Source organism: Piliocolobus tephrosceles, chromosome 4, assembly GCF_002776525.5.
Source record: "Piliocolobus tephrosceles isolate RC106 chromosome 4, ASM277652v3, whole genome shotgun sequence".
Classification (NCBI taxonomy): Eukaryota; Metazoa; Chordata; class Mammalia; order Primates; family Cercopithecidae; genus Piliocolobus; species Piliocolobus tephrosceles.
This window is the reverse complement of record NC_045437.1, coordinates 39,731,764-39,757,287: the sequence shown is the minus strand read 5'-3', so window position 1 is coordinate 39,757,287 and position 25,524 is coordinate 39,731,764. Positions and strand designations below refer to the sequence as shown.

At 37.6% G+C, this 25,524-nt stretch overlaps 2 protein-coding genes across 5 annotated transcripts in view; both read left to right on the top strand.

Annotated features, from left to right (window-relative positions):
• Positions 1–18,823, top strand: part of PRKAA1 (protein kinase AMP-activated catalytic subunit alpha 1) — a 41,124-nt gene extending 22,301 nt beyond the window's left edge. For 2 of the 3 annotated variants that reach the window (XM_023216462.2, XM_023216463.2), the window contains 8 exons: positions 324–465; positions 2,374–2,467; positions 5,995–6,139; positions 8,373–8,460; positions 10,200–10,424; positions 12,959–13,445; positions 13,557–13,683; positions 15,206–18,823. In XM_023216462.2, coding sequence (XP_023072230.1) covers positions 324–465; positions 2,374–2,467; positions 5,995–6,139; positions 8,373–8,460; positions 10,200–10,424; positions 12,959–13,445; positions 13,557–13,683; positions 15,206–15,450 — 1,553 coding nt within the window. In that variant the 3' untranslated portion in view covers positions 15,451–18,823. Of the gene's footprint in view, positions 1–323; positions 466–2,373; positions 2,468–5,994; positions 6,140–8,372; positions 8,461–8,939; positions 9,488–10,199; positions 10,425–12,958; positions 13,446–13,556; positions 13,684–15,205 lie in introns of those variants that run through there. The other variant, XM_031935418.1, reaches the window with a different exon arrangement.
• Positions 18,824–22,197: 3,374 nt separating this feature from the next.
• TTC33 (tetratricopeptide repeat domain 33) overlaps positions 22,198–25,524 on the top strand; it is a 44,028-nt gene continuing 40,701 nt past the window's right edge. The window contains exon 1 of one of the 2 annotated variants that reach the window (XM_023216464.1): positions 22,198–22,343. The gene's annotated coding sequence lies outside the window, so the exon portion shown is untranslated. The other variant, XM_023216465.1, reaches the window with a different exon arrangement.

The following is a 25,524-nucleotide window of genomic DNA, read 5'->3' as shown; positions in this document are numbered from 1 at the left end:
TAGAAACGGGGTTTCACCATGTTAGCCAGGCTGGTCTCGAACTCCTGATCTCAGGTGATCTGCCCGCCTTGGCCTCCCAAAGTGCTGGGATTACAGGCATAAGCCACCATGCCCGGCCATTAATTTTTGTATTTTTTAGTAGAGATGGGGTTTTGCCATGTTGGCCAGACTGGTTTCGAACTCCTGACCTCAAGTCATTTACCTTCCTTGGCCTCCCAAAGTGCTGGGATTACAGGTGTAAACCACCACACCCGGCCAGAATATGTGTAAATATATTATTAATCATACTTAGTACTAATTTATTAAAACTACTTCTTTTACAGTTGGCAAACATGAATTGACTGGGCATAAAGTTGCTGTGAAGATACTCAATCGACAGAAGATTCGGAGCCTTGATGTGGTAGGAAAAATCCGCAGAGAAATTCAGAACCTCAAGCTTTTCAGGCATCCTCATATAATTAAACTGTAAGCTCTGTTTATATTAAATACAGTCCAGTTATCTTTTCATCTTTTTTGTTAACCTACTTAACGTGACAAGCGAGAAAAATGACTGACACTTCTTTTTGTTTCCTGAGGGTTTTGAAAAGTTTCTCCCTAGGCCGTGTGCAGTGGCTCACACCTGTAATTCCAGCACTTTGGAATTACAAAGTGGAGGCTGAGGCAGGCGGATCACCTGAGGTCAGGAGTACGAGACCAGCCTGGCCAACATGGTGAAACCTTGTCTCCACTAAAAATACAAAAATTAGCTGCTCATGGTGCTGGATGCCTGTAATCCCAGCTACTCGGGAGGCTGAGGCTGGAGAATGGCTTGAACGTGGGAGGTGGAGGTTGCAGTGAGCTGAGATCATGCCATTGCACTCCAGCTTGGGCAACAAAAGTGAAACTCTGTCTCAAACAAACAAAAAAAGTTTCTTCCCGTTCATGTATTTTTCTAACCCCACTGGTGGTCATTTAAGCCTACGTTCATGTTTTGCCCTTGTGCTTATCAGCTGTTATCTTCTCATTCTTTCCTGTCTTGTGGAAAGATGCCCTTCTGATAATGTTTGGTGCCCCACTGCTTTCAGTAAAACCAGCAATGATCTGCTAGTAAAAACTCTTGACCTCCAAATGCCCACATGATGTCAGTTAGCCTCACTAGCGAGAATGCGATAGTAGAAAGGGTTTTTCCCCATCCTGCTTACACCTGACCATACAGATAACAAAATTTCAGGAATCCAGTATTTCAAAAGGGCAGTAATCTTACTGTTGTTTTACAGTTGCCAGTTGTAGAGTCTATAAATAACATATTTCCTGCTCAGCTTCTGCTTTGTTACGCCGCAGGCAATAACTTAAAGCTGCTTAGGTTTTTCTCCTGAACTGGCTGACTCAAATTTGTTTCACTCTGACCTCTTCTCATTCGTTGAGTGCTGTGGTTTTAAATACCATCCATATGCTGACCACCCCTAAAAGTACATCTCTTGCTTTAAGATCTCTTCTTACACCAGACTCATGCTCACTGCTGACTTTACATTTCCATTTGTATATTCGCAAGGCATTTAAAACTCAACCCAGCCCAAAATGAACCATCTTGGCTAATAGCCAGTTACCCAGGGCTAAAACTTAGGAACCATTTTTAACTTCCCTGTTTCTTTCACTTTCTACCATCCATTTCATTTCTTCCTTCACAATCAAGCTAGGATGTGACTGCTTCCCAGTTCCTTTATCACTGTCAACCTGGTCTCAGCCACCTTCATCTGTCTCACGAAATCCTGAAGTAACTAACCTCCTGTTGACAATTAATTCTTCACCCTGCTGCCATAGTTTTCCTTTTAATATGCCAGATCACATCACTAGTTAAAACATATAATAGCTTTTCATCTTCCTTGGAGTAAAAGCCAAAGCCTTATCATGGCTTGTAAAATTCTGTGTCCTCTGGCCTGCAGTTAACACCTTTGACTCTACATCCAATTTCTCTCTTGATATTCCTTGAACATGCCAAGCAGGCTTCTACTTGGGGACTTTTGCAGTTGCTATTCCCTCTCCTGGGTTCACTTTCCTCCTAATTACATAATTTGTTCCCATTCTTCTTTTAGGCTCAGCTCAAATGTTACTTTATTAGAGGCCTTCCTTGAACACTCTGTATACAAAGATTCCCCTTAATTTGCTTTATTTTTCTTCATAGCATGTTCCACCGCCTGAGATATTGCTTATTTATTTAGTGTCTGTTTCCTGGTTCCTGGAACATGAACTCCATGAGAGCAGAGAATTTTTGTTTCCTGCAGTTTTCCCAGCTCCTAGCATAGTACCTGGTATACTATAGGTGCTTAGTAAATATTTATTGAATGAAGGAATATACATGTTTTAATATTCGTAGACAATGTTTTCTCTCACCAGGTACCAGGTCATCAGTACACCATCTGATATTTTCATGGTGATGGAATATGTCTCAGGAGGAGAGCTATTTGATTATATCTGTAAGAATGGAAGGGTAAGCTGTTCTCATTTAATTATTTATGTATTTTGTAACTCCCCTTTATCCTTTACTAGCATCAAAATGTCAGCAAGCAATTTTAAGAGGTCTATTTAATAACCAGTTCCCTTAGTCATATGTTTGTTTAGAATCATAAACTGTTTACAACTAGAAAGGATCTTCAAGATTATCTCCTTAGCCTGTTTATACAGATGTGGATACTGAGCCTCATGGCTTATATGTTTGCTTACAGTAACGTGATTTATTAATAGCAGAATTGGCTTGAGCCCCAGAACTCATAATCCTCAGACTTATGCTTCCAGGGTATACAAACACTTTGTATATGTATCTTAATGTAATTAATCGTTACAAAATGTATTATTACTTAAAGATCTAGGCCTTGCCAGTCAATTCTAGCCACATTTAAATTGCATTCATGTTATGGTTTCAGAAATCTGATGTACCTGGAGTAGTAAAAACAGGCTCCATGAAGGAGGTAGGAATTAGATACAAAGAATTTAGAGCTGGCAGGAATTTTACAGGACATTTTGAACACTACCTTAAGTTACAGCTACAAAAACTCAACACTGCCCTATGCCCATACTTTTTCTCATACCCAGGTTATGTGGTATGCAAAAGCCCCTTTGTGGGAGAGCTGTATCTAGCCCTGAAAAGAAAGCTTGTCTCACTCCCAATCTTAAGTTACTTACATTACTCATTAATTTGTTCTATATAGCATGTCTGCTTACTTTCAACAAAATCAAACTTATTAACCAAGTTAATTTTGATTTTACTATTTCTTAATATGATTCATTTCTATTTCAGGTACTCCCCTTCTTTACTTCTGCTTCTCCTTACCAAAACAAACAAACAAACAAAAAGTTCTGCCTGGAGAAATGGGCAACAGGCACAATTGATATATTTTTTTCTTATCTTTTCTGTTGTTTATTTCTTGGTTTTACCTTGTGGGTATTTCTTCAGTTTTACCAGTTGAATATTAAAATTTCAGCACCCATATTTTCTATTTCAAAAGTTTCTTATTTTCTGAAATTTTCATTTCTTTAGTTTGCTGTTATTTGCCTCACAGATGTAATAACCTAGTCTGAGGATGGCATTTTAAAACAAATTTTCCTCCGTTCCATCTTGTTCTGTACCTTCTGTGCTCTCTGCTCCCCATTTTTTTCTGTTCATTTTATTCATTTTTGTCTTTGATCCATGGCCCTTTTTCAGATATTTGGTGATTCTTGGCTGTCCACTAAATATTTAAGAATAAGGTACTAAATGCCAGGCTTATATAGGTGGAACTTATTGATTGCTGGCTTTTCCCATAGCTTGAATACGTAGGGATTTGTCTATTTTATTACTGTACACCAAATGTTAATAATAACATATATGTTTTCTTGGATCAGATATTTGCTCCAGAAGAAACCTTCCCATTTCCTTAAAGGCCTTAGCTTAACTGCCAGTGCTGCAGCAGCTGAGTGGGGAAAAGAGATGCAAGTCTCACTAGTTAGTATGTTGACTTTCTCTTAGCCCCCATGTTTTCCTTAGGATGCCTTATCCCTGCCTTGGTGTCCTTGAGAACAGAGCTGGTTCAGCCTTACTAGAGTAAATTATAGGTCTTATTCCCCAATATGGGTGAGTTTAAAAGCTTCTTAACTTCAAGCACTTGTCCTGTTTTCAGCTCATCTCTCACTTCTGCCTTGAGCAGTTCCCTATGTTTCCAATTTCTAAGGCTTCCCAGGGCTTTGTGTGCAGACGTTTATTTTTTCCTGGTTTCTACCCCTGTAGGCTTAGTCTTTATTACTGTTCATCTATTGTCCTCCTTGGTGACTCCTCTTGATTACTGCTGTCTGTTTTGTTCTTTTTGTCTTTATATGCCTCTTTTATTGCTGATGTCATTTTAGTGATGTTTCAAGAGTTGGAGACAAAAGATTTAATCTGCTATGTTTAATTGGAAATGTATTTTGACTTTTCTAATCTTTATAGACATCCCTTTCTCCATCCTTTGTAATTGTACTTGTTACGAATACAGTATAATTTTCATTTTCGTAGCCTGCCTAGTTATTTTACTTTTTATATTTTGTTTAATCAAGTTTTCTCCTACTTTTTCATATTTGAACAGATACGCTTTTTTTCCTCCATGAACCTACAAATCTTCTAGAAATAAAAGTATTAGATTGCTAAAGGATTAATATTTTTCTAGAGGAGCAGTATCTTATAATACTTTCTTTTTTCAAAATAAATTACTGATTTGTCTTTTCTCCCAGATTATCCATGCCCTTTAAGTTGTAAGTCTGGTTTTAGAATGCTAATTTGTGACCTGTGTTAGACAATTGCATATTGGAGTCCTTGGCTTAGAGGATTTATAGCTTATTTATTAAATATGACTTCTTGGGAGCAGGCACATCCAAGTAATGGTTGTCACTTATGTTGAAAAAAGTGATAATACATGGATACATAGAGAAGTTTAAAAAAATTACTTCAGGCTGCATGCAGTGGCACATGCCTGTAATCCTCAGCACTTGGGGATGTTGAGGCGGTAGATGGCCTCAGGAGTTCGAGACCAGCTTGGGCAACATGGCAAAGTCTTGTCTCTATCAGAAATACAAAAATTAGTGGGCTTGGTGGCATGCATCTGTGGTCCCAACTACTTAGGAGGCTGGGGTGGGAGGATTGCTGGAGCCCAGGGAAGCGGAGGTCACAGTGAGCCGTGATGGCACTACTGAACTCCAGCCTTGATAACAGAATGAGACTGGGTCTCAAAATATAGATAAATTTAAAAACCAAAAACGAAAAAAACAAAAACAAAAACAAAAAGGTAGTTGCTACATAAGATTTTTTTCCAGCAAGCATATTAAAGATAAAATGCTATGATATTTTATTAAATGAATTAAGGTATTTCTTGTTAAAATATCTTATGTTTTGGGACATATAGCAACATAGTTGCTTGCTGGTTTATGAATAGTGCTTAAATATTACTTCCTCATGGTCTAAAATAGTATCCCCCACCCCATTGTCACTCACTGTACCCATATTTTGCTTTGTTTTTCTTCAAAACAGTATCACTCCTTCAGACTATATTTATTAGTCTATTTTCATCAACTAGATTAGGGCCTTTGTTTTATTCATTGCTGTGTAATGAATGTCTAAAACAATGTATAGTACATTGAAGGTATTCAGTAAATATTTGTTACAAGAATGAAAAATTAAACATTTCCAGCTTATAAAAGAAAACATGCCACATTTCAAGTAGATATTGAAATTATTTGAAATAACTCATGAGATACAGAGGAAGGCAAGCTGTTACAATGTAGTCATATGCAAATGATAATATTAGAAACTTGAGTTACTGATTTGGGTTCCAGGACCATCTTAGCATTTCTGTTTTGTGCTACAGGTATCTCCTCCTCATGTCAAAAGTATCTCATAAGTTCATTTGGAAGATTTTTATGTATTCTGACAATTTTATAGGTTGGAGAATTATATATAGGACAATTTACTTTGAAAGACACACCTTTAAAATGCCTCTCTACTTTTCTTAGCTGGATGAAAAAGAAAGTCGACGTCTGTTCCAACAGATCCTTTCTGGTGTGGATTATTGTCACAGGCATATGGTAGTCCATAGAGATTTGAAACCTGAAAATGTCCTGCTTGATGCACACATGAATGCAAAGATAGCCGATTTTGGTAAGGATAATTTTAGAGTTTCTTACGTTCATTTCTAATGTTCTTATAGTTTCAGTGAACCTATATAGAATTCTTCAGATAATTGTAAAAGACTACATAAAGTAATAGACTGAGTATGTCAAAGTATTCTATTTTGTCTATGAACATACAAAAATAAGAAAAGCTAAGAAATCATCTTTTCTTAGGTTTAAATGCCTTTATTACTATTACTATTATTTTATAGAGACAGAGTTTTGCTTTGTTGCTCAGGCTGAAGGGCAGTGATGTGATCATAGCTCAATGCAGCCCCAAACTGCTGGGCCAGGCAGCCCTCCTGCCTCAGCCTCCTGAGTAGCTGGGACTGCAGGTGTGCACTACCATGCCAGGCTAACTTTTGTATTTTTGTAGAAACGGGTTCTCACTATGTTGTCCAGGCTGCTCTCGAACTCCTGGCCTCAAGTGATCCTCCTGCCACAGCTTCCCAAAGTATGGAGATTACAGGCATGCACCACTGCACCTGGCTCTTTAAATATCTTTAAAATTAAATTTTAAACAACTTAAATTGGTAGCATTAGCGAGACTATTTAAAAAGAGAGTATTATTTGTGAAAGAGAAGGTAGCAGCTTTATTTCCAATATGTTCAAAAGAATCAAGTATGGAGAAGAAGGAAAGTGAGTGGGATGAAATTATTTAAAACTTTGAAAGCCAGAAGTGAATTATAATTATTTAAAATTATTTAAAACAATTTTTTAATTAAAAAAAATTTATTTAAAAATTATTTTAAAATGTTTTAAATGATAGTAAATTATAATTTGTTTAAAGAACATTTTGATTGTTAAAAATGAATTATTTTGACTGGGCGTGATGGCTCACGCTTGTAATCCCAGCATTTTGGGAGGCCGAGGCGGGCGGATCATCTTTGGTCAGGAGTTTGAGACCAGCCTGGCCAACGTGGTGAAACCCCGTTTCTACTAAAAATACAAAATTACCCAGGCATGGTGGTATGCGCCTACAGTCCCAGCTACCTGGGAGGCTGAGGCAGAAGAACTGCTGGAACCCAGGAGGTGGAGGTTGCAGTGAGTCGAGATTGTGCCACTGTACTCCAGCCTGGGCGACAGAGTGTGACATGTTCTCAAAAAAAAAAAAAAAAAAGAATTTGGTTTTTCTGTATTTCCTGTATAAATTGCCATTGACCTTACTAAACCTAAGTGAAAAAGGAATCTCTGCACTTCTTTTCTTTAGGTTGGCTGCAGTTCAAATCAGATAAATTTTTTTTGTTTGTTTTTTGTTTTGAGACAGAGTCTCACTCTGTCACCCAGGCGGGAGTGCAGTGGTGTGATTTCTGCTCACTTCAGCCTCTGCCTTCCAGGCTCAAGTGATTCTCCCACCTTAGCCTCCCAAGTAGCTGGGACCACAGATGCGTGCCACCACACCCAGCTACAATTTTTTTTTTTGTATTTTTGGTAGAGATGGGGCTTCGTTATGTTGGCCAGGTGGACTCATGAGCCCAAGTGATCTGCCTGTCTTGGTCTCCCAAAGTGCTGGGATTACAGGTGTGAGCCACCATGTCTGGCCCAGAGAATATTCTTATAAATATTTTCCTTAGTTTTGACTACATCTCTATATCTGTATTTATACCTATATCTACTTAAATGTTTAGATATTAACTGAAAAATGCCAACCAAACCTGAGCTGGTTGTTTTGGTGTTTCTTTCTTTCTTTTTTTAATAGTAATTGGCTAAATTATTTTAATTTCTTATTCCTCAGTTGATTATTTTTATAGGGTGCATTTTTGAGGGAGCAACAATTTCTTTTTGGAGTAAAACTATGAGGGAACTTTGAAATTCAAAATTACTAGTTTTTATTTTTTTAATTTTTTTAAAGAATCAGAACAGGATTAATAGGAACTTCGAATTTTAATCCTTCTATTCATCTGTTATAGATTATTTTCCCTAGTAATTTCTGTATTAATAAAACTTAAACATGCCAAGTTTTTTCTAATAAGCAAAATAACCAACAGCTTAATATTTGCATTAAACTCTAACGGTGCACTAACTTTAAATGTTGAAATAGATTACACATTTTAGGGCATAATGGCAGAATATTTGGCTACAATAGACCATAGGATTTTGTTGAAGCAAATAACAGAATGATGATTTATCATTTTTAAAGCAAACTCAATTTTACTGTTTAATGGGGTTTTAATTTTTGTCTTTGGGAAATCTTTTGAGTAGCTGATTTTGTGCACTTTCAGGTCTTTCAAACATGATGTCAGATGGTGAATTTTTAAGAACAAGTTGTGGCTCACCCAACTATGCTGCACCAGAAGTAATTTCAGGAAGGTAGTATTTGATACCCCGCCACCCTCAATACATTTGAAATTGTCTTTTTCTCCTAGATTCTGTCAGTCTATAGTGTCATAATTCATTCTAATGAAAATAAAGAAAAATAAGGCTTATTCTTAACCACATTTATACGTGAATGAGGCTTAAGGACTACAAGTCAACATTATATTAAAGTTGTTAGAAGAGAGTACATTAATTTTTTTCCCAGGTGGAAGAAATGGAAAGTTTAAAACCTAGGGTGTTTAAAAAGTAGGTAAGACACTGGAAACTTGAATAATGCAGACATATCTAGTAGTTAGAAAAGGATTACTATTTACTTAGAGGAAAAATTAAACGTGTAATGTGTAGCTTTCATTTTTTACATAGATGGCATTTTGTAGTACCTTTATGTTTCATGATAAAATGTCTTGGGGAATTGGGCTGAAGAAATCTTTAAACTTCATTTATGTTGAATCTTTGTTCTTTAAACCTTTTAGAGACTGCAATATTATAAGAATTTTAACCTCTCAATTTACTAATTACCAGCATTGAGAACATGAAGATATTTGTACAGTGTCGCTTTTTGAATAGTTTGGAAAACAGGAGAATTTAATATTTTTAAGAGTAACTCTTTGTCCTTCACTATACTACTGAAATTGAAAACAGAAGCTGAAGTTTGCTAGTTTTTATAATGAACTTTTAATAACTTTTCATCCAATCCATGCTTATTTGTGTGAATGTTTCCCATCTTGATTAACTCAGAATGCAGAAATACTGTAGTATTTTCTTTCTGTTTTCATAAGCTTGTTGGCCTAGACTGCTCAAAGAAATGAGATCTGTGTAAAAACATGGCTATGAGTAAGGCAGGAGTACCTAATTTTAGATTTGTCAAGTTTCATCTTTTTTTTAAATATTAATGTCAAAAATTCTTTTAAACATTTTTAAAAAATGTGTTGTCTGTCTTAATTCTTTTAGGAATAAAACAATTCAGGACATGGAGACTGTGAAAAGTGTTATTTAAATAAAAAAAAGTATTATAACTGTGCACATATGCAATGGGCTGTTACTGAAATTTAATTTTTCTAGTTTGGATAAGGTCTTTCTTCAAGCTCTTGGTGTATGAGAACTTTTACTTTCAAAATAATATTTATCGATCAGTTCAGCAATACATAACTTTAAAGAAATCCTTTTCCTGAATCCAGACTTTGAATGGGTGATCTAACTAGTCTGCAGTTAACTATAGTGCACTGCAAATGAGATTTAAAAAATCTGTGAACCAGTTTGCCTGGCTTTCTTCATAGCCTCAGGATCCTTTCACCTTGGTGTAAGGGGTCTTGCATTATTGGGATTGTGGGTTCAGAGTCCATTACTAAAGAACATTCTCAGTTGATGAAATATCACTTAATCTCTCCTCTGTAACAAAAACCAATGGTTTTAAATTGAATAGTGATACGTTTGGTTGTAAATTGAATAGTGATATGTTTGTTCAAGGTTTGGCCCTATTGTTAGATCCCATCAGGGCCATAGTAAATAGCAGAACAGAATTTTAGCCATGTTGTGTAATTTACATAACTTCTTGACTTTTGTTTTCAAAGATAATACTAATGGAATTAACTTCATGTGTAACATGTAGTAGTGGCTATAAAAACCATATTCTGCTTATGAATTCTTTATGAAATATCCATATTTGAAATTTTTGATTAACTGATCCTTCGGTTAAAATGATTCCATAATCCAATTGTTATTTCCTGTTACAGATTGTATGCAGGCCCAGAGGTAGATATATGGAGCAGTGGGGTTATTCTCTATGCTTTATTATGTGGAACCCTTCCATTTGATGATGACCATGTGCCAACTCTTTTTAAGAAGATATGTGATGGGATCTTCTATACCCCTCAATATTTAAATCCTTCTGTGATTACCCTTTTGAAACATATGCTGCAGGTGGATCCCATGAAGAGGGCCACAATCAAAGATATCAGGTAATAAAGCAATTTGGAAGTTATCAGATCTAATAGTATCCATGATAACAGTTATGTGAAAAAAAAGTTGCAGAACAGAATATACAGTATAATCCTGTTTTTATGTGAAAAAATAAGAGTGTAGAGACACATTTATTTTATTTTGTTATTAAAAATACATAGTAAACTGATTACCTTAGGGAAGTAAGATTAGTAAGAGGGAGGGCTTTCACTTTTTACTTACACATCTTTGTTTTGAAATGTTTACAGTGAACATTATATTACTTTTTAAATTAATAAAAAAGCTAATGAAAGGCTGGTGCGGTGGCTCACACCTGTACTTCCAGCACTTTGGGAGGCTGAGGGAAGATCATGTGAGCTCAAGAGTTTGAGACGAGCCTGGGTGACAGAGAGAGACTCCATATATATGTATATCTTTTATTTTTATTTATTTATTTATTTTTGAGACAAGGTCTTGCTCTGTCACCCAGGCTGGAGTGCAGTGGTATGATCATAGCTCAATGTAGCCTGTAACTCCTGGGTCAAGTGATCCTCCCACTTTAGCCTCTCGAGTAGCTGAGACTATAGGCATCCACCATCGTGCCTGGCTGTTTTTTGTTGTTGTTTTGTTTTGTTTTTGTTTGGAGTGACAGGGTCTCTCTATTTTTGCCCAGGCTGGTTTTGAACTCCTGGCCTCAAGTGATCCTTGTGCCTTTCCCTCACAGTGTTGGGATTACAGGTGTGAGCCAGTATGCCTGGCGTTAGGATTAATACTTTTCGGTAGTAAATTTGTGGGTTGCTATTTGATTTCTTATCTCATGAATTATTGTATTTTTTTTTTTAATCCCAAGGAATGAGAAAATTTTAATTTAATTGACTTATTTTTCCTGGTAGTATACATTGAATTACATGCAAAATTCCTGTTTTGTAGGTAAAAGTCAGTATTACCAGTTTCATCTGGTTCAATCTAATAGTTTAAATTAGACAAAAATGATGATGACAATTTTTTTTTTTTTTTTTTTTTTTGAGACGGAGTCTCGCTCTGTCACCCAGGCTGGAGTGCTGTGGCCGGATCTCAGCTCACTGCAAGCTCCGCCTCCCGGGTTCACGCCATTCTCCTGCCTCAGCCTCCCGGGTAGCTGGGACTACAGGCGCCGCCACCTCGCCCGGCTAGTTTTTTGTAGTTTTTAGTAGAGACGGGGTTTCATGGTGTTAGCCAGGATGGTCTCGATCTCCTGACCTCGTGATCCGCCCGTCTCGGCCTCCCAAAGTGCTGGGATTACAGGCTTGAGCCACCGCGCCCGGCCGATGATGACAAATTTTCTTCTCAAATTTGGGCGAGCCATTTCTGATGAAGACTTAAACAATTTTACTGCAAGCTTTGTTTCTCCTTTTTTTTCTTTTTTACCCCCTATGGAAATTTTGGTCTCTTTTGGTCTTCTAATGGCTAGACTGCACATTTATCTGAGAGGGAAGAAAGAAATCAGATGTGGATCTAAGAATAGTAAATACGAAAGCATTAGTGTAATGAAGAAGGAGGAAAGATTCTATGTGGAACTTGAAGCTTGATTACTTTCCACTTACTACACATGTTTTAGACTAGCTAAAAAAGAGACCATCAATGGCAGGGCATGATTTTATCACCAAAGGGAAAGGACAAATCATTCTCTAAAATTTATATTTTAAGATATCTAGGTAAGAAATGTTTTTGCTTGTGTTTTACCTATTTTTTTCCAATTAAAATGTAATACATGACAATTAAAGACTTAGAAAAACACCAACAAAAATAGAGAAGATAATAAAAATTATCTTTAATCCCATGACCCAGAAGATAACCATTGTTCTTTTTTTTTTTTTCCCTCTCTGGATTTTATTTAGTTTTAGCAATGTGTTTGACATAATTCACGTCAAATATATTCTTAAATATATGAAGTTAGGGAATTAGAATAGGAAATCATTCAGGGTATGGCCTTTCCAGTCACATAGAACTGGGTTGTAATCCTGGTTCTGTCACTTACTATCTTTGTGACCTTGAGCATGTTCATAGATTTTTTTTTTTTTAACCTCAGTTCCTTCATTTAAAACAAAGAGATATTATCTTCATATAATTGTTTCGATGATGAGGGGAGATAATGTATATGAAGTGTTTAGCATAAAACTTAGCATATAGTAAGTACTCAATAGTTGTCTACTATTTTTGTTGTTATATTATTTTCACTTAACATATCAAAAGAGTATTATAATGAAGCTACCTAATATGTTCTCTTTCTAAGCTGGAAATAAGCTGTTCTTTGTCATTATCATTTGTCCCATGACTTTTTCCCCCCATTGCTACATCAGTGCATTCTCTCTCTTAAAACTGGAGGGAGATTGGAGCATTTCCCTCAACATCCACAATGAAGTGCGAGCTAGAAGAGGAAAATTTCAGTGCAAAAAGTGACAATAATACAGTATGAGTATAAATATAAATTAGGTCATATTCTAAATTCCCCAAACTTACTTTCAGTCTCAGCTCTATTCAAAATCCTTCTCCTGATCCTGCCTTTTTCTCTCAGGGAACATGAATGGTTTAAACAGGACCTTCCGAAGTATCTCTTTCCTGAGGATCCATCATATAGTTCAACCATGATTGACGATGAAGCCTTAAAAGAAGTATGTGAAAAGTTTGAGTGCTCAGAAGAGGAAGTTCTCAGCTGTCTTTATAACAGAAATCACCAGGATCCTTTGGCAGTTGCATACCATCTCATAATAGATAATAGGAGAATAATGAATGAAGCCAAAGATTTCTATTTGGCGACAAGCCCACCTGATTCTTTTCTTGATGATCATCACCTGTCTCGGCCCCATCCTGAAAGAGTACCATTCTTGGTTGCTGAAACACCAAGGGCACGCCATACCCTTGATGAATTAAATCCACAGAAATCCAAACACCAAGGTGTAAGGAAAGCAAAATGGCATTTAGGAATTAGAAGTCAAAGTCGACCAAATGATATTATGGCAGAAGTATGTAGAGCAATTAAACAATTGGATTATGAATGGAAGGTAAGAAAGAGATAACATTTTGATTATTAGCATACTTGGCAAACCCACAGTCCATAAAATGTTTTATAGAAGAATTACTTTTGACTTGGTTTTTGTTATACCATGTGCTAGGTTGTAAACCCATATTATTTGCGTGTACGAAGGAAGAATCCTGTGACAAGCACTTACTCCAAAATGAGTCTACAGTTATACCAAGTGGATAGTAGAACTTATCTACTGGATTTCCGTAGTATTGATGGTATGTACGTCACACAAAACAACATAGATTAGACATTGTTACTAACTTGGTATTTTACTCTTTGATTCTTTTGAGGCTTCTTGGCTTGCTCCTAGTAATTCAACTGCAAAGGAATAGAAAATGTGACTTCTTGTGCCTTTGCAATGTTAACATTTATGAATCTTATTATTATTGTAATCTTATAGCATATTGTCCTTTTGAGATTATCATCTTGTAAAATCCTTAAAGCCAGGTGTAGTCTGATCCTAAGGTGATAGTTTTCTGCTGCATTTGTTTTCTTGGTGTAGTTCATTTTGGTAAGATAAATGTTTTATTTAGAAATAAATATGATTCTTCTGTAAGCTTTTATTTATTATTAAATAAATTTTCAGTTAAGAATGAAGTTACGGCAATTCTTCATTGGCCAATTCAGTTGCGTTAAGCTACAGTGTTGAGCATAGGTGTGGTGGCTCGTGCCTATAAACAGCCCAGCACTTTGGGAGGCTGAAGTGGGAGGATTGCTTGAGCCCAGGAATTTGAGACCAACCTTAGCAACATAGTGACACTCTGTCTTTACAAAATATTAAAAAATATATATATATATAAATATATATATAATATATATATATAATCACCTTTGCTTATGGAAGGTTGCATAGAATTATTAGATGAGGTTCACCTATGAATTTTTTTCTTCTTTATATACTAAAAGATAGTACACACATAGTAGCAGAAAGACACAGGTTTGAGGCATGATATGTTGGCCAAACCAGTTTGTCTGGTTATCTTGAGGTCCATATAGTATGTATCTGCTAACATATACTAATGCAGTCTGAAATCTGAAATACGGAATGTGTTTTATTTTTCTTGTATTTGGATCAAATTTGCAACCTTAGTTTTACTAGTACTGGGGTATACCAGTTGAATGCCCATTTTTGTTTTTGTATTGTGTTTCCAACCTTAGTTTTTCTTTGATTTTTATTCATTGGAATTGTTGCTCTTCTATGAAATACTAAATGAAATATGAAGGGAAAGTGGAAAGTAAAAAGCACCGAGCTGAGCACTGGGAGAGTTGGGTTCTAGACTTAACCTTTTTGTTCATTTGTTACCTTGGGTAAGTCACTTCTCTGGTTTTCTTATCAATAAAGTGAGGGGTTGGATGAGATGGTTTCGAGTATACCTTCCAAATTTGAAGTGCATTGATTCTATGATTTTACTATAGAGCGATTACATTTTATTGCTATAGAATAATATTTATTAATCCCTAGATTGTTGGTTTACTGGGCTCTTAACCTTGGATTGCAGCTGATCAGTAGCTATACTGTACCCAACTTTGATTAGCCATCTTGAGAATACATACTGTATGTAAAAAAGGTGAATAGTTTAATACAGGCTCATTGACTCTATTTTAGAAGGTATTTAGAATAAACGTGCTCTTGATAGCTGGCCAGCAGCCCCACTTAAAGAAGCAAATTCAATACTGTTACAAAAATTTTGGGGAGAAGGTCATAGACTATAATAAATTGAAATTCTTTTTACCCAGATGAAATTACAGAAGCCAAATCAGGGACTGCTACTCCACAGAGATCGGGATCAGTTAGCAACTATCGATCTTGCCAAAGGAGTGATTCAGATGCTGAGGCTCAAGGAAAATCCTCAGAAGTTTCTCTTACCTCATCTGTGACCTCACTTGACTCTTCTCCTGTTGACCTAACTCCAAGACCTGGAAGTCACACAATAGAATTTTTTGAGATGTGTGCAAATCTAATTAAAATTCTTGCACAATAAACAGAAAACTTTGCTTATTTCTTTTGTAGCAATAAGCATGCATAATAAGTCATAGCCAAATGCTTCCATTTGTAATCAAGTTATACATAATTATAACTGAGGGCTGGCGTTTTGGAATGCAATTTGCACAGGGATTGGAACATGATTTATAGTTAAAAGCTAATATGCAGAAATGAATTAAGATCATTTTGTTGTTCATTGTGCAGTACATACATAGCATAATATACACAGTGAATTATAGGTCTCTCAGGCTCACCTGATTTTTGGCTATTTTATATTTAGTGTACACAGGGCTTTGAAAATATTAATTTACATAAAGGCCTTCATATATTATTACATGTTATATATTTGCTTCAGAAATTTATTCAATAAATATTTGCCTAGAATTCTCAAGACCTTTATAGGTGATTTTGTTTTCTGGGCTCCTTAACTTCTTAAATAGCTAGTATCTTCCAGCAGTACTAACGGTCTGGATAACTTCTTCCATATCCCTCCCTCTTTGTTTTTTTGAGACAGAGTCTCACTGTCACCCAGGCTGGAGTCTCCGCCCCCCGGGTTCAAGTGATTCTCCCGCCTCAGCTTCCTGAGTAGCTGGAACTACAGGCGCGTGCCACCACACCCGGCTAATTTTTTGTATTTTTAGTAGAGACGGGGTTTCACTGTGTTGGCCAGGCTGGTCTCGAACTCCTGACTGCGTGATCCACCACCTTGGCTTCCCAAAGAGGTGGGATTACAGGCGTGAGCCATGGTGCCTGGCCTCCATATCCCCCTTTAAAAATTCTGTAGTGTATGGTAAGTGATATCAGATATCAGACCTAATTTAAATTGTATTTTAGTTTTACAAGTCCAAAAACACAGAATTTATATATTCAGATACTCCAGCACTAATTTTAATCTTAAAATATTCCCATTATATTCTGTACACAAAATGTTCTTTTTGTTATAAGAGCTGAGTTGCATATACTGTAAATAATTCATATTATTTTTGCCAATTTCACAAATTCCTCTGGCTCATCATGTCAGTCATTATTGAGTATATGCAAACATTGCTAGTTATTTGATTATGTATCTTTTAAGTTGATTCAGTGCATAGAAAGACTATCTCTTACAAACTTTAAGTGCTCTGATATGACTTCCCCCCCAAATTTTATTATGAACATTTTTAAAAACAGAAAAATCGAGAAGCTGTTCGGTAAGCACATGTATATCTACCACTTAGATTCAGCAGTTGTTAATGTTTTGTCATTTGTTTTCTCTATACCTGTGTATAGATACAGCTAGTTATGCATATACATGCATATATGTGTGTGTGTATACGTATATGTGCTTTTTTTTCCTGAACCACTTGGATGTTACAGACACGATGTTATCACCGTGAAAATACTTCAGGTATCTCCTACAGATAATGACATTCTCCTGAAAATCCATAATATCATTGTAAAATTAATAATTCCCCAATATCATCTAATCAAGCCATATTTAAATTTCTGAAGTTACCTCCAAATTTCTTTATAGCTGATTATTTCAAACCAGGATCCAATTAAAGTTTACATATGACACTTGGTGATAACTCTTTAGTTGGATATAACATTATTATCATTTTGATAAAATGTGGAACAAATCAATTCTATTAATAAGTGGTCACATTTGCTATGGGCTTGAAGTACTTTATAAAGATACTGGATTTTCCTAAGATTTCTGATTTACATTGATATTTTCTTTTTCTCATTCTTAATAATTGCATCACACAATAGATGTAAATGAAGATTTAGTCACCTCAGATAAAATTGGTATCATGTGTATGATAATATTGTATCATTTATATTTGCCTTATGTTAACTTTAAGAAATTGATTTTTTTGTATTAATCATTTTCCCATTGCAACAGAGCTATATTTTTTCTATTTTAAGAATCATATTTTAGGATTATTTTTGGCAAATACAGTGAGCACTTATGTAACCAGATGATAATGAACTCAAATGTCATGATAGCTTGCATAAATGGTGACTCTAGTAGATTTGACTTAAGCACTTCTAGAATCATGCACTGAATTCAAAAGAAAAATCTTGCTGCTTTTTGTCCAGGGCTTGTTCTATTCAACTTCTAATTTGAAAGCTGTACAGAGTAATAGAAGTTCCATTTAAATATGAGTTCAAAACTGTATTTATAACTTGTTATGTGGCCCTCTCTGTAGGGGATTCTAATTTTACTTAGGGTCTCTAAATGCAGCATAATGTTCCTGATGTTAACAGAAGACTGTATTTTTAAAGTTACAAATTTGTATATAGAATTAAGTAATGGCGCTATATAAGCTGTTGTGGGGAGGAGGGAAGAAAAGGAGGAACCAATTAAATAGGACCTTCTAAAAATTGTTAATTTTGTAAACTTTGCTTCTTTTATAAGTTATTGTGATTCATTTTAGTTACTGCGTTTTATTTTGAAAATATTTAAATATTGCACTTCTATAAATAGTATGATAAATGCACAGACAATTGCAGTAAATTCTTTTTTAAGCTAGGATATTTGAAATGACCACCTTTGGTTAAGTGTGTCAGGGTTGCACAGAATTTTCACAATTTTTTTGTTGTTTGCAAATTGTTACTAATATTGAAGAGGGAGGTAAGGGAGGTAATGCAAATGATTTTTAATCTTTTTTTATTATCTTTTCAGCAATTTATATTTTTTGTGACTTTATGCAACCATATTTTTACTTTGTCTTGACAACTGAAAGATGTATAAGGTTTTTTTTTGCCAGAAATGTACTGTATACATAGTTTTAAATATAACAGATTTTACTGATGTGTAAAAATTTTGCCATTAAAATAATTGATTTCTCACTGAGAGGAACTTTTCTACCAGGTTGGGGCATATGGGAGCTTAATATATCATATCTAATTTAAAATAATTTCAGTGAAATAAACTCCATTGCTTTTACTTAACTTTTTCTTGAGATGCTTTTGTAGTTTTTCAGAGTTTTAGATGATTTTGTACAAAATCCTCTGCCCAGCACTGCTCTTTTTGATGTTGTAGTGACACCATTCACATTGAATTACTGCTTGGTAGCCTGTGGCTATATGTGGGAACTCCATGCATCTATGTTCTGACTGGCACCTTTGGAATGAAAGAAAAGTGTGTGCTGTCCAAATCTTTTTTCCCTTAATTCCTTCCCTCATCTTCCCACCCATAATAGAAATTTTATTTCCACTGTGAGTTCTGACAAGAATGAAATTCCACATACAACGTAACTGTAAATTGTTGGTAGGTAGAAGTTAATATTTGTGGTTCATGTATATTTTGACCAGAGTATATTTAAGTATACAATTTCAACTTCCTTGATTTAGAAATATGATATAATAAAGAAAAACTTCATTTATAATCTGTTACAATGTACTTATGTTTTTTAACCTCTGGGAAAACTCAGTGGGAAAAAAAAAGGCTAAGTATCTGTGCACCTTTCTTTTTAACAATGTATCAGCCAGGTGTGGTGGCTCACACTTGTAATCCTAGCCCTCTGGGAGGCCGAGGTGGGTGGATCACCTGAGGTCAGGAGTTCAAGACCAGCCTGGTCAACATGGTGAAACCCCGTCTCTACTCAAAACTCAAAAATTAGCCAGTGTGGTGGCGGGCGCCTGTAGTCCCACCTACTTGGGAGGCTGAGGCACGAGAATCACTTGAACCTGGGAGGTGGAGGTTGCAATGAGCTGAGATCGTGCCACTGCACTACCAGTCTTGGCGACAGAGGGAGACTCCGTCTCAAAAAAACCCCACCAAAACAACAACAACAACAAAATGTAGCTAGAAATATAAAATATAGTGCCTGACCACATTTAAGTTCTCAAACATTGTGATTTTTGTCTCAACTACATGAGTCTTGATTTTATCTAAAAACCAACCACTTGAACAAAACATTATGATAGATACAATAAAAGCCAAAGCAACTACCATTTATCAGTTGCTAACACTTGATTTGGTTATAGTCCTACTACTGTTAGAATTCAATTAGTATTAAATATTGTATCCACATGGCATTGTTAGGCAGGGGATTGTGCTAGATTGTTGACACTCTGTTATCTTTAAAACAAAAGAAAACTGCTAAAGAGTGTTACGAATGCATATAAGATTTTTTTAGGGAATGTATAAATTGCTATAGGTATTTACCTTGGCTGTACAAGAATTGTCCAAGAAATTCTTGTTTGAAAAATCAGAATTTTTGAACGATTATTGTAAATAAACTTCAATTTACTGTAAATGCCAATAAATTATGACTAAAGGATTTTGGAAAGTGATCATGTCTTAAAAAGACAGCATAAGACATATATTAAATATGTTAGGTGAATCAAGATCATAGACCAGAGTTAGTAGAGAAGTGAGTGAAGTATAAAAACTTAGTGGGAGCTACCCTGAAACATAGTAGTGGAGATCAGGGTTAGGTTACTTGAGAAATTTAGCAAAGACCGCTAGGTAGGGCGCACAGCTTCAAGCACTACTTACTCGCTTTGCAAACTCTATTCCCTCTAATGGCTACTGTGAACTAATGACCACTATGAATGTGACCATAAGATAAATCCTCCTCTGGATGTCTTGTTAGAGAGGTACATGTTTTCTTATTTAAGACTTTCATAGACATATATACAGAAAAGTGCACAAATAAGTATTTGGCTTAATGAATTTTCAGTGTTTCAGGTATACAGGAAACATGACCATGTAAACCTCTAGGTAGATTAAGAAACATTGCCACCACCTTAGTGTTTTTCATAATTAATATCAGAAGTAAACGGTCACTTCTGCCTTTTGTAAGTAACACAGACCAACCGTGGTATAACATAGGAAGGCAGTGCATAAGGATGTGAATGCCAGGACTGAATGCCATCTTGGAGCCTGGCTACTGCAGTCATGCATTGATCGTTTTCAAATATTACTGGTTCACTTATGCAGCCTGCACAAATATTGACGTATTTAAGCAAACAATGTAAATAAAAGTCACAGCTAATAATGACTGATATCACAAAATTCTGGAGATACTGGGAAGCTGCCAAGATCATTATGGTGAATACCATTTTTCCAAAATCATATTTTTTTGCCTAAAGTCTTGAATTTTGTCATTGGCAACAAACTCAATTTTTTTTCTCTTTCTTCCCTCCCTCCTCCTCTCTCTTTTTTCCTTTCTTCTTCCTCTTTCCCTTTCCTTGTTTTTGAAGTTACGGATTCCCTTCGTTCATTTTTCAAGAAAGGTTTGTCAAATACCCAAGTCTGAATAACCGGTTTGTCACTCATCTTAGTAAAATTTGTGTTCCAGGAAAAAAAAGTAGTTAATAATGCCATCTCACAATAGCTCTTCTTTGATACATCATACTTCAATATGCAGCAGAAGTACTTTATGAGGACTTCCAAGTTTTTACAAAGAATATTAAGTGTCAGGCTGGTTATAATAAAGTTAACTTATTATAAAGTAACAAAGTAACTTCTTATGCTGGAGACAGAGTTCTTTTTTTTTTTTTTTTTTTTGCGACTGGGCCTCGCTCTGTCCTCCAGGCTGGAGTGCAGTGGCGTGACCTCGGCTCACTGCAGCCTCGACCTCCAAGGCTCAAGGGATCCTCCCACGCCAGCCTCTGAGTAGTTGGGATTCAGGTGCGCCCCGCCAGGCCTGGCTAATTTTTGTATTTTTGGTAGAGACGGGGTTTCGCCATGTTAGCCAGGCTAGTCTCGAACTCCTGACCTCCCAAAGTGCTAAGATTACAGGCATGAACCACCGCGCCCGGCCCATTTTTCTTACTGTGAGCATGTGGTGGTGAAGAAGAGCTCCCAGTACGGTTTGGTGTCATTACTGTAATTCCTGCGGGGGCGCCAGCACCTTGACCTACCATTGCTTCTCCACGTGCAAACGTCAGCATTGTGCAAAGGGCAAATCACGTCTTCATATTAGTATGAAAATAATTTTGGCTTTGAAAGGGTGTCGGTGACCCTCAGGACAATGTTGGTCGACATCAATGGTTCTCAACGGGACAGGGTGGGAGGGGTGGTTTTTCTTCCAGGGGAAATTTCACTGGGGAAACCATTGGCTGTCACAACTGACTAGTGGTGGCATCCCGTGGACAGAGACCAGAGATGCTGCTAAGTACCCTACAATGCACAGGACATCCCGTCCCCCAACAAAGCATTATCCAGTTTGAAATGTTAATGGCGCTGAGGCTGAGAAAACATGACTTCCAAAAACGAGTGTTTTGGGCAGGAGAGTTGGATAAATTAACAATCTTGATTACCTTTGTTACATGTGCTCGTTTATTTCCAAGACATGACGCACAGCTACGTTCAGGCCGTAATTCTGCCTTCCGGGTCCAACTCACTTGTAACTTTCACGTGAAGGCTGCAGTTCAGCCTCGAGCCTCCCTGACTAGCTTCCCCGCCCCGCCGCCTCCAGCCCTTCATAACCGAGTTTTGCCTCGCTGTTCTCTGCGTCTGGCCGACCTCATCAGCTAGGCTATAAACCCCTTTGGGGCAGGAGCATATCCTAATCCTTTGAATCCCGTAAAATCGTTTTCCCCTCATCTTGTTCCCCACTGACTGGACGCGACGCTGCGCGGTACCGCGGGGGCGGCTCCTCTTTGTGAGCTCCTCAGCCCGCGCAGCCTCATTTTCCCGCGCTCCTGCGCTGCGGTCACTCAGTGCTGCTGTTAGAGGGCGCGCCCAGCCGCGTGGCCCTGATTACTACAAATCCCAGAAGGTCATGCGGTGGGGGCGGCCGCGGTGACTTCTGGGATTTGTGGTCCCGGAGAAGGGATTGGCGGAGGAGAAAGACAGAGTCGTCTTTCCTTTGCCTGCTTCTGTGGACTGTTCGAACGCCCCGGGGTGGGCCAAACCCGTTTCTTAGGAAACCAGGGATCCAGGGCAGGCAGGTAGGAATTTGGGCGTGATAATTTCTGCTTCCAGTGGGCAAGAATATAAACACGGGGCCTTGGGAGGCGTTATCAGGTAACTGGGGCTGCCCGGTCGGCGGTGGAAGCTGAGGAAGAGGAGGAAAACGAGGCGAGAGGAGGAAAACGAGGCGAGTGGGTGCTGTGATTAGGGCAGAAAGGACCTTCTGAATAGGAGTAGAAACCCGACGGGATCCGGTAGAGCCTGTTCGCTAAGGTTGGTCTCCAGGGACAAGCGAGTCTGGGGGTCGGGCCCGCAGTGGCACCTTCGCCAGGCTGCGAGGTGGGAGGGGCGGGTCGAGCCGGCCGCTCCCCGCTGGAGAGGTGTCTGCGGCCCGGGGCGGTCCGTGCACGCGCAGGTGACGTCCGGGGCAGCCTTTCTGAGCATTTTTATTACTGTTGACCAATGAAGGGAAAGTCGCTAATACTGGTTTTTCTCTTGCGGTGGCATTTTTGGGTAAATCGTTTCTTGGATTCCTCACCTCCGAATACCTCCTTCTACCCAGAAGGATGCTGTTGTGATTTCCTGATCTTGTTCATGTAGTGGTTTTTCCCTTTGGGTGCTGCATCCTCAGACACAGTCAAGACAAGCCCTCTCTGGCAGCTGGGTAAATGTCAAGCCGTCAACAGTTATTCAGCGCCTACTATAGGGATCATTGTAACAGTACAGGAATTTAGAATACAGCGTCGTTGTTTAGAATTGTTATGCCATTCCTGAAATATAATCCTGTATAAAAGGTTGAATTTGTCTGGTTTCATGAGTTTAACATGAACATGAAACCGGTGTGATTGTGGTTTACCCACATGGTTTCTTATTCTGGTAAAAACATGTTAAGTCTAGGATGTTGGCGCCTCGTGCTTCTAACTAGACTTAGGAAACCCTCCTTCATAAGAAGTTTTAATTTCATGTTCAGATAGTCACAGAGGAACACTAAACTCGTACGGCTTAAGATATCTGAAACAACTGGGAGTGTTAAATTTTCCAATGCAGAAAGTGCTTTGCATGTTCTAGGATTCACACACCTTTTTAAGCCTGGCTAAGTTTTCTTCAAAGCTTAAGTCCTCCAGAAAGCCTCAAGTGTCCCTTCTCTGATGTCATGGCATCCTTTGTTTCCTCTCTTGTAGCACTTATCGTGTATTGAAATTGACTGTACTCTGTGGTTTCCAGACACTTTTGAAGAAAATATAAAACTTCGCTAATGGCCTTGATAACAGATTGATGCTTTTCACCGTAGTGGGCCCTTGATACTACTGTTTGGTATCTCTATTTATCCTTTGTTGCTTTTCCTTATCTCCACTGTGACTATTTTAGATCTTTTCCGTTTTTCTCGAGAACTCAGATATGTTATTTACCTTTTTCTTTGAGCAGGTGACTAGCCGCTGTTTGCTGGAGAAATGTGAAGCTTAGGGCATGAAATTCCTCATTTTCCTTTCCCTCCATCCCTGAACTTGCCTGTATGTTTCACTCAGTATTAACACTTCTTTTTGTCTGAGAGGAATGTATTTTTGTCTCCCTCTTTCAGGTTAAACTTGTTGATTGCTAGTGGCATCAGGCCTCCCACACCCTCATTACCTCATTCTGTCCTGGCCTCTGCAGCCTCTGATCTCTAGAAGGTCTCAAGGGATCTGTGGAGGAGAATGACTCAAACACCTGAGGCAACAGTGTGCATGGTTTTTTCACATATGGTTGAGAACCACCACCTTGGGCCTTAACCTGTACTTGTCCCCAGCATTTATAACAGTGGTTTGGGTTGGAAGATGGGGAGGGTAATCGGAGTCTGAATGACCTATGAATTAAAAAAAATCTGTGGGTCTGTTTCTCACTTTTTCCTTTCCTTCCCACCCTATCACAGCCCCTCATATAATCTACAGATCTGATCAATGATTTTTTTTTTATATTTTTCTTTTGATCAATGATTTTTATTGTAATTTGCCTCCAGTAAACACACTAGGTTTCCTTTAGTATTAGTAGGGTTCCCACAGTGCCTGGTGCCTCACATTATGAATAAAGAAAGTTTCATTTGGAAACTTGAAACCGGAAAACGTGGTCATCATTCTTGTTACCATTAGGGATAATCATAAATACAAGACTTTTTTTAAAATCTTGTCTTACACCGATATCTTGTGAGTCTTTCCTAATGATCTGTATTTTCTCAGGTTGTCCTCACTGTGTGCCTTTTAACTTCTGTTCCATAATATCCACACTTCCCGTTTTCAGCCATCTGCCCCTATGATACTCATAATCATCTTCAAACGTGGGAAACTCATTCTCCTATATTATGATCCGTCTGGGGAGAGAGTTTGCATTGTCCTTATTCCCCAGCATAATTTATAATCCATTAGTCCTCCATGTTTAAAAAAAAAAAATCTCAGTTCCTGTGGAAAGCTTGTGGTTCACCTATATCAGCCTGTGTATTTCTTTCTTTCTTTTTTTTGAAATGGAGTTTTGCTCGTGTTGCCCATGCTGGCATGCAATGGCACAATCTTGGCTCACTGCAACTTCTGCCTCCCAAGTTCAAGTGATTCTCCTGCCTCAGCCTCCCAAGTAGCTGGGATTACAGGCATGCGCCACCATGCCCGGCTACTTTTTGTATTTTTAGTAGTGACGGGGTTTCAGCATGTTAGCCAGGCTTGTCTTGAACTCCTGACCTCAGGTGATCCACCCGCCTCTGCCTCCCAAAGTGTTGGAATTTACAGGCATGAGCCACCGTGCCCAGCCCAGCCTGTATATTTCTTGATTGCTGTGATTTATTGGATCTCTCATATTCATTAAGAACTCAGACATATGACTCACAATTTTCCTACCCCTCCAAATTCTTCCATTATCGTAGATCTTTCCATGTGAATGACCTCACAGCCACCCTCACTTTTTTTCTCACCTTCCTTCTAGTGATTACAGGGATCATTTTATTGTGCTTCACTTTATCACACTTCATAGAGACTGTGTTTTTGCACATTGCAACTGTACGTTAACCCTGTGTCGAGCAAATCTTTTCGTGCTATTTGTCCAATAGCATGTGTGCACTTAATGTCTCTGTGCTACATTTTGGTAATTCTTGAAATATTTCAGACTTTTTAATTATTACTATATCTGTTTTGGTGATCTGTAATCGATCTTTGGTGTTAACAGTCGTAATCATTTTGGGCTGCCATGAACCATGCC